Source organism: Papaver somniferum, chromosome 3 (assembly GCF_003573695.1).
Source record: "Papaver somniferum cultivar HN1 chromosome 3, ASM357369v1, whole genome shotgun sequence".
NCBI classification, from domain to species: Eukaryota; Viridiplantae; Streptophyta; class Magnoliopsida; order Ranunculales; family Papaveraceae; genus Papaver; species Papaver somniferum.
Genome location: NC_039360.1, coordinates 105391778 through 105407348, shown reverse-complemented (window position 1 = coordinate 105407348; position 15571 = coordinate 105391778). Strand labels below are relative to the sequence as shown.

At 34.2% G+C, this 15571-nt stretch overlaps 2 protein-coding genes across 2 annotated transcripts in view; one reads left to right on the top strand and one right to left on the bottom strand.

Annotated features, from left to right (window-relative positions):
• The first annotated feature begins 9356 nt into the window (after positions 1-9356).
• LOC113359827 lies at positions 9357-10596 on the top strand. Its single transcript, XM_026603402.1, has 2 exons — positions 9357-9950; positions 10060-10596. Exons 1-2 carry the CDS (start codon positions 9357-9359, stop codon positions 10594-10596), a joined length of 1131 nt encoding a protein of 376 aa, XP_026459187.1.
• Positions 10597-10820: 224 nt separating this feature from the next.
• Positions 10821-15571, bottom strand: part of LOC113359826 (probable serine/threonine-protein kinase sky1) — a 149732-nt gene continuing 144981 nt past the window's right edge. Inside the window, exon 5 of the mRNA XM_026603401.1 lies at positions 10821-11040. Within this exon, the coding sequence (XP_026459186.1) occupies positions 10821-11040 (220 nt within the window). The remainder of the gene's footprint in view (positions 11041-15571) is intronic.

The following is a 15571-nucleotide window of genomic DNA, read 5'->3' as shown; positions in this document are numbered from 1 at the left end:
GAAATGCGCCCACTTCTTATTAGAAGAACGAATACTACACCAAAATTTCATGAGAAGAGCCCTATTTGTAACTTCCATACTTGTAATACTCAAACCACCTTCCTTCACAGGGCTGCAAACTTTGTCAAAACCAACCACAAACTTCCTCGCAACTTCCGAATCCCCGGACCAACGAAAATTGCGTATAACCCGCTCACATTGCATAATGAACTTCCTTGGCCATTTGTAAACAGCCATATTGTGAATGGCGTAGCTAGCAATCACAGAGTTAATAAGAACCACACAGTCTTGAAAAGAAAGCATTTTTCCTTTCCAAACTGAAAGTTGCTTCTTGATTTTATCAATAACATTACTTATATGGCGATATTTAACAGCTCCAGGCATAATTTGAACACCTAAATATCTGTCCGGGAAAGTAGAGACTTCCATACCAAGTAAATCCGTGATAGTTCTACAACGAGTCAAGGTTCCACCTCCATAAAAAACCTTGTTTTTTGACGACATACTGTTTGACCCGAGGCCGATTGATATTTACCAAGCAATGTAAGAAGATTATGCAAACTCTTCAAGTTACCTTTGCAAAATATCATTATGTCATCAGCGAAAAAAAGATGAGTAGGAGAAATACCTTTTTCGAAAGCATTGGCGTCATTTTCTTCTCAATAAAGAGCTTGGTGAGGTTTCTACTAAGAACATCTTCAATCAGCACGAAGATAAGAGGAGACAAAGGATCACCTTGACGCGGGCCTCTATTGATCTTGAAAAAACCTTCTGGACTACCGTTGAGGAGGATAGAAATACGGGCTGAACTGAGAATTGAATAAATCCAAGAACACCAGCTTTGGGGAAAACCATACCTTCGAAACACCTCTAAGACAAAAGACCAACTAACCGCGTCAAAAGCTTGAGTAATGTCTAGCTTTAGGCCCACACTGCCATCTTTCCGCTTAGTTTTCAGATCATTCACCATCTCCGATGCCATACTGATGTTCTCATGAATATTTCTAACCTTCATAAAAGCAACTTGCTCCTCTGAAACCAGCTTATCAAGAACACTTCCAAGTCTGGTAGCTAGGATCTTAGTAAAAATTTTAAAAAAATTACTAAGACCAATAGACCGAAAATTACGAAGAGTATTAACACCCCTTACCTTGGCTAATAAAATCAGAAGACTAGAATTTACCCCATTAGGAATTCTTTGTTGTTGCCAACAATAAATAATAGCATTGTATAATTCTTGTTGAATCACGCCCCAACAATGTCTATAAAAACATCTAGAGATACCATCAGGTCCTGGAGAACTATCATCATCAAGTAAAGCAGCCTTTATTTCATCATAAGTAGGAATCGCATCCATTCTTTGACTTTCCTCCGTAGAGATAATATCATGCTCATCATTTGGAAGCTCTTCCCCATTAAATTTAGACTCAAAATAAGACACCGTGTAATCTCTAATTTGGTCACAATTAGAGAGAATATTCCCATCATCATCTACCAATTCCGAAATCATCTTGCTGCTCCTGCGAGTTGGAATATTGGCATGAAAGAAAGAAGTATTACTCACACCATCAGTAAGCCACTTATTACCATATTTTTGCTTCAACATAATGGATTGACGCATACGGATTTCCTGAAGTGTAACCGAAGCCTCCTTAGCAATATTCAGCTTAGTTACGTCTTCCGGATCCTCATTAGAAATACGAAGAGCACTTCCATCGTTAATTTAGCATGTTTGAGTCTAGCATTAATATTACCAAAAACACGTAAATTCCACTCCTTCATGTCAACGTTTAATCTCTTAAGCTTGAAGGGGTAGATATAAGCAGGGGAACCAGAAACATGAGCATTCCAACTCTCCATAATCGTACGCATGAAATCAAGATGAGTGAACCACATTTTTTGAACTCTAAAAGGAGCTCTTTTAGGTCTTGAATTTACAAAAGAATAGCCTATAAGCGTAGAATGATCAGAAACTTCACGAGGAAGAGCTTTACACCACCGATTCTCAAACTTCATAAGCCATGCTTCATTAATGACAACCCAATCCAACTTGCAAAGAATTCTATGAACACCTGATTGACCATTGGCCCAAGTGTATTAGAACCCAAAGAATCAGCTTCAAAAAGGTTATTGTCATCTAGTCAATCACTGAATTCATTAATAGCTGAAGTACGTGGTTCACAACCCCGTTTCTTTTCATCATTATGAAGCACACAATTAAAATCACTCATGACCAACCGGGGAGTATTTATCATCAACTGAAGAAAGCTGCTGCCATAAGCTTCTTTGTGTAACTTGAAAACAACTAGCATGAACAAATGATATAGGAACACCTTCCGTTTCAATAGAAATAGCCTGTCTACTAGAATTAATAACCACAAGAGTAGTCATATCAACGTACCAGCAAATCCATAAATTCCCTTTAGACGAACCAACAAAATTATGTATAACTTCTTTTTTATAACACTCAACATGTAAGCCCTGCAAAAAATTAAGAGTACAATGTACCTTAGGCTCAGCAAGACAGAATACGTCAGGTTTAAAATCTCTAAGTAACTCTTTCAATTTATTTCGTGACTCATCACGAGAAAATCCATTGATGTTCCAAAAAAGAACACGCATTATAAACTGGGATTGGAGGAGTTAACTAGCTGTGGAGAAACACCAGTATTCAAACCTGGTGAATTTCCTTTTATAACAAGGTTACTTAAATTATTTGTATCCAAATCCGTAGCTGAAGAGATTTCGAAAATTGAATCCTGTCGAGGAACCCTGCCTGCAACTCGAGTTAAAGCAGTAATCCATGCTCTCCTAGCTTCCTGGTCAGCTCTAAACTGCGCATCACAAGAGATTTCCGCAACTGGGATTGAGTTGAGAGCGTCAAATTTATTCTCCAGCTAACAATTGATCACAAGGAGGAGTCGCAGGGATAACAAGAGTCCTATCAGGGTTAGGAATCATATTTCCAACCACACCTCGGTGGCCTAGTTTCACCCACTTTGCCACTATGCACTAAAACTGAGTTTCAATCCTGCACTTGTTTAGTTCTCTCCAATTCACAAAGGCAGATTCAAAAGCAGCTTTGGACTTAGTATATTCAACCTCCAACTGCTTAATTTTCACCATCTGAGCAGTATACTCCAAATTATTAGCCTCCACCACCTTAGTAACTACAACTTCAGGGGAAACTGGATCTTTAGGCGCATTCTTACCCTTCCTACGTTTAGCAACTTACCACTCACCAGAAACATTGTTAACTTGATTGGCATTGTTGTTAGCCCTATCTCCAGAAGTATGAGACTGATTAGCATTACTCTTTTGTTGCGCAGGTGCTTGAACAAAAGAGTTTGATGTTTGTTTCTTGCATTCCTGATCATTATGCCCAATAATCTTACACTTTGTGCAAAATTTTGGCTTCTTTTGAATCTCCACCGGCTGCCAGAAGTCCAAACCCCCTACAGTAACATGAATAGAATCTGTAGCCGTTTCAGCAAAGTTTATGTCAACAAATACTGAAGCAAAGTGTCCATATTCATGTTCAAGAGTACGCTTATCTACCACTATTGAAGTACCCAACGATTTTTCCATGGAAAGTAACGTTTTTTCAATCCAAAACTCTAGCGGCAAGCCTGGAAACTTGACCACATGGAAGCATGTGAGGTCCTTTGTTTTTCAGCGTCAAAACCTGGAAACCATTCAATTAGGTTTAGCTTTTGATGATCGAAAAACCATGCTTCAACATTCAACAACTTGTCTTTATCAGCTTGTGATTGCAACTTGATTATAAAGAAACCCCTGTTCATTGGAACAAATTGGACACGTCCCTGACCTAACTGCCATTGTTCCTCAAGGTTGTTCTTCACATCTTGAAAGTTAACTCCTTTTAAATCTAAACGCCCAATAAGGCTAAATTTCCAAATATCACATCCTTCCAAATAGAACGATTCAGGAAGCACCACAGCAGGTTTCCCTTCTTTCACAGTTGGAATAGGTAGCGAACTTAGGTCTATTGAGGTTGTTGGCAACTGTTGTTTTCCCTTAACTTTATCAGCATAAGTGAGAGTTCTCAACTGAGTATTTTGAGAACTATCACCCATCTTGAATCACCAAAGTGATGATCCAAGATGAAGCGCGTGAAAAGTTTTTTGAATAAAAGTGCAAAACCCTAAAATCGCCAGAGCAAAATTAGGAGAGAAAAAAGAAAAAATGATTATTTGACCAAGCAACAAAATATTATGCTTCGCCAAAAAGCAAAGAACAAATGGATTTTGGAGGGAGCTAGTAACTCTAGTTTTCTGCATAATAACATTCGCATTTGTAGAGGTAATAACACTATTTCCGAGCTTGTGGATGATGCTGGTAATACTATCACATATGGGGATCAATTGTGCCAACATGTTGTTTCTTATTATGAGAACAAGTTTAATGGTGTGGAAATGCCGGTTGAAGATCAGATTTTTGATTACGATCATTTGTCTATTACTTTGGAGGAACAACAGCGTACGGACAGTTTGCCTACGGTGGAGGAGATTCAAAAGGCTGTTTTTGATTTAGGGGCTCACAGTGCTCCGAGTCCTGATGGTTTCTCGGGTTGTTTCTATAGGCATTGTTGGGAGATTATCCAACATGATTTATTTGTAGCAATTCTTTTTTGCTAGCAACATAAATTTACTCCTAGTGGGGCTAATTCGAGTCTTATTATTCTCCTGGCAAAGGTTAGAGGAGCTAATTCTCTTCGGTTAGACCTATTGGCCTTAGTAATTTATTTTTCAAGATCTTTACTAAAATTTAACTACCAGATTGGGAAGTGTTTTGGAAAAACTTGTCTCTGAGGAACAAGTGGCTTTCATGAAAGAGATAAATATTCACGAAACCATTAGCTTGGCCTCTGAGATGGTTAATGAGCTTCATATTAGTAAGGATGGCGATTTGGGAATGAAATTGGATATTTCCCAGGCTTTTGATACTGTTAGTTGGTCTTTTTGTTTTGGAGGTGCTCCGCAGGTATGGTTTCTCTGAGGATTGGTGTACATGGATCCATTTTATCTTACAATCTGCTCGTATTTCTGTTCTTTTAAATTTCCGTCCGGAAGGGTTCTTCTAAATTAATAGAGGTTTACGTCAAGGTGATACCCTTTCTTCCTTGATTTTTGTTTTGATTGAAGATGTCCTTAGCAGGAACATTTCTAAGCTTTTTAAGGAGAAGAAAATGTCACCAATGGTTACGAGAAATGGTATTTCCCCTACTCATTTATTCTTTGTTGATGATATTATGATTTTTTATAAAGGAAATATGAAAAGTGTGAGAAATCTGGTTTCTTTACTAGAGCAGTATCATCCTGTTTCTGGGCAAACCGTTTGCAGGCAAAAAAGTAAAATTTATTATGATGGGGGGTCTTTGAGTAGACGGAGAACTATTGTTGATTTTCTTGGTATGAGTCTTGCTTCTTTTCCTGATCGTTATTTGGGAGTGCAAATCATGCCAGGGGCGGTGAGATATAGACATATATGTACTGTCATTGATAAAATAAAAAATCAATTAGTTGTCTGGAAAGGTAAAATGTTTTCATTCCAGGATAGAGTGGTGCTTGTTGAAACTGTCATTGCTAGTTATTCCATCCATAATATGGCGGTTTATAAATGGCCTCTAAAGTTCATTCAACAATGCGAAAGGGTGATTCGGAATTTTATTTGGTCTGGGGATTCCGGAATATCCAGGGATTTTGTTGTTGGTTTTGATAAAGTATGTTGTCCTCTTTCTGAAGGGGACTTGGTCTTACCAGATTGAGTGTCATGAATAAGGCTTTGGTTGCTAAACTCTGGTGGAATATCAAAAGATCACGTAAGAAATGGGCTCGGTTCTTAGAAGCTAAATACACTTGTAGGGACGGTAGAGTGAAGGACTATGGGATAAAATATACTATTCTGCCTGGTGTTTGTTGGGTTGATAGAATGGTTGCTCAAAATACTAAATCTTTGATTAGTGATGTGAGATCCACGTCTCTTTATTTTGATATCTGGTTGGTACCGTTTCTATCGCTGATATTTTAGGAGATCAGAACTTGGATAGGTCAGCAAAAGTGAGCGAAATAATTGTGGATGCGGATTGGTTTATCAATAATACTCACGGTGACAATTTGTTAGGGCTAGAGTTAATCTCGCTACTCTTCCCAGGTTGCGTCATGGACCAGATTTTTTTTTTTGGATGCCGGATTTGAAGGGGGTTTTCTCTGTAAGTTCTACTATGGAGATTATTCGTCAAAAATATCATGTTCTTCCTGGAGTTCACCCAATGCTTGCGGCACAAAAATGGAAAATAATGAGGGGAGCATGTGCGACTCTCGACAAAGTCCAAAGCGGTTTCAAGATCTCTCTTTCTAACAGATGTTGTTTGTGCAGGTCTGCGGAGGAGTCCTTAGACCATATCCTTTGGTCGTGTACTTTTGCTTAGAGTGCCAGGACGTGGATAGCTGAAATTTTTGGTTTACGGCCTCACCAAGATTTCATAATTGCTTACAACTCTGCCGAAGGAAAAAGTCCAATTGTTAAAGACTTGTGGTTGATTGTTGTGCTTGTTACTCGGTCTGAACTTTGGAATATTAGAAACAAAATTATTTTTGAAAAGAAGATGATCAGCTGGAGTTTCTTTAGGAAGCGCATTTTCACTCTTATTCATGATTATTCTTCGAGATTAAAGAGTTTCATGTTCAATTTTGTTGAGGAGTTGCAGATTTTGAATTTTTTTAAGGTACATCATAGACAAGTCAATCATACAGTCCGGTGGAAGTTTTCTGGGTGCCTCCGGAAAGGGGAGAGATTATGCTATGTTGTGATGGAGCAACTCGTGGTAATGGAGCCGGTATAGCTGGAGCAGCTGTTGTAGTCCGTGATGAAGAGTGTAACGTTCTTGGAGCAATGAGCATTGGCCTGGGCATTACAAGTAGTTTTCTTGCGGAATTATATGGAATTATTGTTGGATTGGAATGGGCTGTCAAGTGGGGAATTAGACGTGTTCTGATTTGGTCGGATTCTGTTAATGCTATTTATGCTTTGGAAATATGGCTGTGCCTTGGTTTTTTATTCAACGTTGGGAAGATATTCGACAATTATATGATTCAATCCGTTTTAAACATACATATCGTGAAACCAATTTTGCTGCGGATATTATGGACAAAAGAGGATGTCAACTAGGTGAAGGGGAAGGGATAAACTATGATGGAAGGCCTGATTTTCTTAATTCTATAGAATATCCTCATGTTTCTTATTTTAGATTTAAATAGTTTATAAGTTTTTGGGGTTTCTATGACCTCTTTTCTTGTATTCTATTTGTAAATATCTCTTTTATTTAATATAATTTTTTGACTTACCAAAAAAAAAATTTATGAACTCTTTATTTTTGTGTTGGCTTTGTCTTTCTATTTGATTCAAGATAGGTGAAATTTGTTAGGAATTAGATTAGTTCTGCTTGGTCTTTCATCCTTCTTCTATTGTGAAATTGGACTTCCTTCATATTTTCTTGAATAAACGTACATAAAAATGTAATTTTCACTAGACGTATTGCCTTAGAACATATTAATTGTGATTACAATACATTTTTCAAACTTTTTCTATTAAAGATGAGTTTATCTATTTTACAATTTAGTCTCAGAAATCAATTTACGACTTATAACGAAGTGTGTAGACTTTTTTGAGTTAACGTATATAAAATTCAACATTTTTATGAACTCTTTCCTTTTGTGTTGGCTTTGTCTTTCTATCTGATTCAAGATAGATGAAATTTGTTAGGATTTGGATTAGTTCTGCTTGGTCTTTCATCCTTCTTCTATTGTGAAATTTGACTTCCTTCATATTTTCTTGAATCAACGTACATAGAAATGCAATTTTTACTAGACATATTTCCTTAGAACATATTAATTGTGAATACAATACATTTTTCAAACTTTTTCTGTTAAAGATGAGTTTATCTAGTTTACAATTTAGTCTCAAAAATCAATTTACGACTTATAACGAAGTGTGTAGACTTTTTTGAGTTAACGTATATAAAATTCAACATTTTTATGAACTCTTTCCTTTTGTGTTGGCTTTGTCTTTCTATCTGATTCAAGATAGATGAAATTTGTTAGGATTTGGATTAGTTCTGCTTGGTCTTTCATCCTTCTTCTATTGTGAAATTTGACTTCCTTCATATTTTCTTGATTCAACGTACATAGAAATGCAGTTTTTACTAGACGTATTGCCTCAGAACATATTAATTATGATTACAATACATTTTTCAAACTTTTTTTTTTGGTAAGTCCAAATTGTATTGATGAATAGCCAATATGTACAAAGAGTTTACAAGAAAAGAGGTCCGAAGACCCCAAAAACTTACAAACTACTTAAATCTGAAATATGAAACATTTGGATATTCCAACGAATGAAGAAAATATGGTCTTTCATCATAGTTTAAACCTTCACCATTTCTTAGAGAACAACCCCTCTTTGCCATGTTGTCTGCCGCGAAATTAGCCTCACGATAGGTGTGCACAAAACGAATGGAAACATATCTACTTTGAATCAAACTACACCTGTGTTTAACAAACCAAGGAACGTTCGAAGTTGTCAATGCTGTAATAGCACCAACCGAGTCCGAACGAACAAGGACCTTGTTTTCAAACTTTTTCTGTTAAAGGTGAGTTTATCTAGTTTACAATTTAGTCTTAGAAATCAATTTCCGACTTATAACAAAGTGTGTAGAGATTTTTGAGTTAACTTATATAAAATTCAACATTTTTATGAACTCTTTCTTTTTGTGTTAGCTTTGTCTTTCTATTTGATTCAAGATTGATGAAATTTGTTAGGATTTGGATTAGTTCTGCTTGGTCTTTCATCCTTTTTCTATTGTGAAATTTAATTTCCTTTATATTTTCTTGAATCAACGTACATAGAAATGCAATTTTTACTGGGCGTATTGCCTTAGAAAACAAAAGACCAAGCAAGCAAATTTTTTCTCTCTCCTAACTTTGCTCTGGCGATTTTAGGGTTTTCAAATTTTTTTCAAAAACTTTTTTCCGCGCTTCATCTTGGATCATCTCTTTGGTGATCAGAGATGGGGGAACAATCGTTTGGTGAGTCTAGTCATCAAAAGCTAACGTTTGATGAACTTGTTATGGGAAAAAACAAAAAAAAAAACATGTTTCTACTGCTATCGACATTACTACTCTACCAAACCCTACTATCAAAGATGGAAAACCAGCTGTGGTTATTCCGCAAGATTATTATGAAGAGGGCTGTCAAATATGGTGCTTCAGTCTCATTGGGAGGCTGGACCTCAAGGGTATCAAACTCAATGATGTTAAGATTAACTTGGAACAACAATGGAAGCTTGGAGAGCTAAGGTGAAGTTCATCCCCATGAACCGGGGATTCTTCATCATCAAGTTGTTAACACAGGAAGACAAAGAAAAAGTTTATCGTGAGGGTAACAAGGATCCATGGATTGTGAACGAGCAACCTTCACGTCTGATCGAATGGTATCTAGGGTTCGATGCTGATAAACAATGTACCTCTCAATCTACCGTCTGGGTCAAGTTTCCAGGTCTTCCAGTTGAAATGTGGGTGGAGAAGACGTTGTTAGCTTTGGGCAAATCTCTTGGAACTCCTATTGTGGTTGATAAGCGAACCCTAAACCATGAGTATGGGCATTACGCCTCAGTCCTGATCGATATTTATTTTGCAAAGCTTAATACAGATTATGTTTATGTTGAAGCTGGTGGGCGTAATTTTTTGCAACCATTTGAAATCTTGAAAAGGCCGAAATACTGTTCCAAGTGCCAAATAGTTGGTCACCTAGACTCAAAGTGCATAAAGAAGTATGTTAGTGCAGTTAATACGCCACCCGCTACTGCCAGTACGTCGCAGCAATCTAATGCTCTAGTTATCCACCAGGGTGACACTAATACAGCATGGCAAGTTACAGGTCAAAAGAAGAATGGTAAAAAAAAATCGAAAGGGAACAGTTGATAACAACGTACAGCCTGCTACTGTAAGTAATAAAGACACTGTTGAGTTGGAACAACAGTTACAAGATGAACTCGTGAATTCCGAAGCTGTTTTGCGCAGGGCTACAGCTGAGTTTGAGAGAGCCAAACAAGCTAAGCTTGCGCATTCAGTTTTAGTTAACATGGCAAAGTCGTTGAGTACTGTTTCCTTGAATACTAAGCCAGTTGGGAATGTTGAATTGGAAAGAACTAGACTTCCTAATCCTGGTAGGATTCCTATTTTATCTTTGTCTACACCGGTGTGTGATGCTCTTGAAGAAAGTTCGGAATATATCTCTCATAACAAATTCAATATTCTGGGATCAGTTGGTGAGACTTTGAATAACCCTCTTTTGGAGATTAATAAGGTTGATGAAGTAGCTAAACGTGCTAAGCGGCAGCAGTTGATAGCTCTTCAAGCAAAAATTGATGCTTTGAGAGATAATGATTCCATGTCGGACTCGGAAGAATCTGAATTGGGAGTTCGTGCTCGAAAGGGTTCTTCACCAAGACTAAAATCCTCCTCAAATACTTTTCATCAAGTAGAGCTATCTAAAACTCAAACCCCCAAAGTTTAATTATGCGGGTTCTCTTTTGGAATATAAATGGATTTGCTCGTGATGCAGCTCAATGTAAACTTAGAGAGTTAATTAGGGAGTTCAAGCCGGATATTTTTTGTCTTGCGGAACGAAAAGTTCATTGCTCGGTTGGTTTTGGTAATAGACTTCAGTTGGAAGGTTTTTATCCACATGTTATTCATAATGCAACTGCTTCTAGTATTGCTAATATGTGGATTTGCTACTTAAATGGTATTGTTCCCTCGGTTATTAATAGGAGCAAACAGGCCATAACAGTTGAGGTTGATGTAGTGCATATCTCGTTTGTTCATGCTAGTTATGTTCAGGTTACTAGGCGAAGGCTTTGGCAGCAGCTTAATAGCCATGATACGTCGATCTCGTGGCTTGTCATGGGAGATTTCAATTGTATCCTTTGACTTGATGAGAAAAAGGGTGGTCTTGAGCCTAGGAATTCAGCAATTAATGAATCAACGTACATAGAAATGCAATTTTTACTAGACGTATTGCCTTAGAACATATTAATTGTAATTACCATACATTTTTCAAACTTTTTCTATTAAAGATGAGTATATCTAGTTTACAATTTAGTCTCAGAAATCAATTTCTGACTTATAACAAAATGTGTAGACTTTTTTGAGTTAACGTATATAAAATTCAACATTTTTATGAACTCTTTCTTTTTATGTTGGCTTTGTCTTTCTATTTGATTCAAGATAGATGAAATTTATTAGGATTTGGATTAGTTCTGCATGGTCTTTCATCATTCTTCTATTGTGAATTTTTGACTTCCTTCATATTTTCTTGAATCAACGTACATAGAAATGCAATTTTTACCAGACGTATTGCCTTAGAACATATTAATTGTAATTACAATACATTTTTCAAACTTTTTCTGTTAAAGATGAGTTTATCTAGTTTACAATTTAGTCTCAGAAATAAATTTCCGACTTATACAGAAATGTGTAGATTTTTTTGAGTTAACGTATATAAAATTCAACATTTTTATGAACTCTTTCTTTTTGTGTTGGCTTTGTCTTTCTATTTGATTCAAGATAGATGAAATTTTTTAGGATTTGGATTAGTTCTGCATTCATCCTTCTTCTATTGTGAAATTTGACTTCCTTCATATTTTCTTGAATCAACGTACATAGAAATGCAATTTTTACTAGACGTATTGCCTTAGAACATATCAATTATAATTACAATACATTTTTCAAACTTTTTCTGTTAAAGATGAGTTTATCTAGTTTACAATTTAGTTTCAGAAATCAATTTCTGACATATAACGAAGTGTGTAGACTTTTTTGAGTTAACGTATATTAAATTCAACATTTTTATGAACTCTTTCTTTTTGTGTTGGCTTTGTCTTTCTATTTGATTCAAGATAGATGAAATTCGTTAGGATTTGGATTAGTTCTACATGGTCTTTCATCCTTCTTCTATTGTGAAAATTGACTTCCTTCATATTTTCTAGAATCAACGTACATAGAAATGCAATTTTTACTAGACGTATTTCCTTAGAACATATTAATTGTGATTACAATACATTTTTCAAACTTTTTCTGTTAAAGATGAGTTTATCTATTTTACAATTTAGTCTCAGAAATCAATTTCCGACTTAAAACGAAATATCTAGACTTTTTTGAGTTAACGTATAAAAAATTCAACATTTTTATGAACTCTTTATTTTCGTCTTGGCTTTGTCTTTCAATTTGATTCAAATAGATGAAATTTGTTTGAATTTGGATTAGTTCTGGCTGGTCTTTCCTCCTTCTTATATTGTGAAATGTGACTTCCTTCATATTTTCTTGAATCAACGTACACAGAAATGCAATTTTTACTAGACTTAATGGCTTAGAACTATAATTGTGATTACAATACATTTTTCAAACTTTTTTTTGTTAAAGATGAGTTTATCTTGTTTACAATTTAGTCTCAGAAATCAACTTCCGACTTATAACAAAGAATGTAAACTTTTTTGAGTTAACGTATACAAAATACAACATTTTTATAAACTCTTTATTTTTGTATTGGCTTTGTATTTCAGTTTGATTCACATAGATGAAATTTGTTACAATTTAGATTAGTTCTGGTTGGTCTTTCATCCTTCTTCTATTGTGAAATTTGGCTTCCTTCATATTTTCTTGAATTAACGTATATAGAAATGCAATTTTTACTAGACGTATTGCCTTAGAACATATTAATTGTAATTGCAAGACATTTTTTAAACTTATTTTTTGTTAAAGATGAGTTTATCTAGTTTACAATTCAGTCTCAGAAATTAATTTCTGACTTATAACGAAGTGTGTAGAATTTTTTGAGTTAACGTATATTAAATTTAAATTTTTTATGAACTCTTTCTTTTTGTGTTGGGTTTGTCTTTCTATTTGATTCAAGATAGATAAAATTTGTTAGGATTTGGATTAGTTCTACATGGTCTTTCATCCTTCTTCTATTGTGAAATTTGACTTCCTTCATATTTTCTTGAATCAACGTACATAGAAATGCAATTTTTACCAGACGTATTGCCTTAGAACATATTAATTGTAACTACAATACATTTTTCAAACTTTTTTTTGTTAAAGATGTGTTTATCTAGTTTACAATTTAGTCACAGAAATCAATTTCCGACTTATAACGAAATGTGTAGACTTTTTTGAGTTAACGTATATAAAGTTCAACATTTTTATGAACTCTTTCCTTTTGTGTTGGCTTTGTGTTTCTATCTGATTCAAGATAGATGAAATTTGTTAGGATTTGGATTAGTTCTGCTTGATCTTTCATCCTTCTTCTATTGTGAAAATTGACTTCCTTCATATTTTCTAGAATCAACGTACATAGAAATGCAATTTTTACTAGATGTATTGCCTTAGAACATATTAATTGTAATTACAATACATTTTTCAAACTTTTTCTGTTAAAGATGAGTTTATCTATTTTAAAATTTAGTCTCAGAAATCAATTTCCGACTTATAACGAAATGTGTAGACTTTTTTGAGTTAACGTATAAAAAATTCAACATTTTTATGAACTCTTTATTTTTGTCTTGGCTTTGTCTTTCAATTTGATTCAAATATATGAAATTTGTTTGAATTTGGATTAGTTATGGCTGGTCTTTCATCCTTCTTATATTGTGAAATGTGACTTCCTTCATATTTTCTTGAATCAACGTACATAGAAATGCAATTTTTACTAGACGTATTGCCTTAGAACATATTAATTGTAATTACAATAAATTTTTCAAACTTTTTCTGTTAAAGATGAGTTTATCTATTTTACAATTTAGTCTCAGAAATCAATTTCCGACTTATAACGAAATGTGTAGACTTTTTTGAGTTAACGTATAAAAAATTCAACATTTTTATGAACTCTTTATTTTTGTCTTGGCTTTGTCTTTCAATTTGATTCAAATAGATGAAATTTGTTTGAATTTGGATTAGTTCTGGCTGGTCTTTCATCCTTCTTATATTGTAAAATGTGACTTCCTTCATATTTTCTTGAATCAACGTACACAAAAATGCAATTTTTACTTGACTTAATGGTTTAGAACTACTAATTGTGATTACAATACATTTTTCAAACTATTTTTGTTAAAGATGAGTTTATCTTGTTTACAATTTAGTCTGAGAAATCAACTTCCGACTTATAACAAAGAGTGTAGACTTTTTTGAGTTAACGTATAAAAAATTCAACATTTTTATAACATATTAATTGTAATTACAATACATTTTTTAAACTTTTTCTGTTAAAGATGAGTTTATCTAGTTTACAATTTAGTCTCAGAAATTAATTTCCGACTTATAACGAAGTGTGTAGACTTTTTGAGTTAACGTATATTAAATTCAACATTTTTATGAACTCTTTCTTTTTGTGTGGGCTTTGTCTTTCTATTTGATTCAAGATAGATAAAATTTGTTAGGATTTGGATTAGTTCTGCATGGTCTTTCATCCTTCTTCTATTGTAAAATTTGACTTCCTTCATATTTTCTTGAATCAACGTACATAGAAATGCAATTTTTACTAGACGTATTGCCTTAGAACATATTAATTGTAATTACAATACATTTTTTAAACTTTTTCTGTTAAAGATGAGTTTATCTAGTTTACAATTTAGTCTCAGAAATTAATTTCCGACTTATAACGAAGTGTGTAGACTTTTTGAGTTAACGTATATTAAATTCAACATTTTTATGAACTCTTTCTTTTTGTGTGGGCTTTGTCTTTCTATTCGATTCAAGATAGATGAAATTTGTTATGATTTGGATTAGTTATGCATGGCCTTTCATCTTTCTTCTATTGTGAAATTTGACTTCCTTCATATTTTCTTGAATCAATGTACATAGAAATGCAATTTTTACTAGACGTATTGCCTTAGAACATATTAATTGTAATTACAATACATTTCTCAAACTTTTGTTGTTAAAGATGAGTTATCTAGTTTTCAATTTAGTCTCAGAAATCAATTTCCGACTTATAACGAAATGTGTAGACTTTTTTTGAGTTAACGTATATAAAATTCAACATTTTTATGAACTCTTTCTTTTTATGTTGACTTTGTCTTTCTATTTGATTCAAGATAGATGAAATTTGTTAGGATTTGGATTAGTTCTGCATGGTCTTTCATCTTTCTTCTATTATGAAATTTGACTTCCTTCATATTTTCTTGAATCAACGTACATAGAAATGCAATTTTTACTAGACGTATTGCCTTAGAACATATTAATTGTAATTACAATACATTTTTTAAACCTTTTCTGTTAAAGATGAGTTTATCTAGTTTACAATTCAGTCTCAGAAATTAATTTCCGACTTATAACGAAGTGTGTAGACTTTTTGAGTTAACGTATATTAAATTCAACATTTTTATGAACTCTTTCTTTTTGTGTTGGCTTTGTCTTTCTATTTGATTCAAGATAGATGAAATTTGTTAGGATTTGGATTAGTTCTGCATGGTCTTTCATCCTTCTTCTATTGT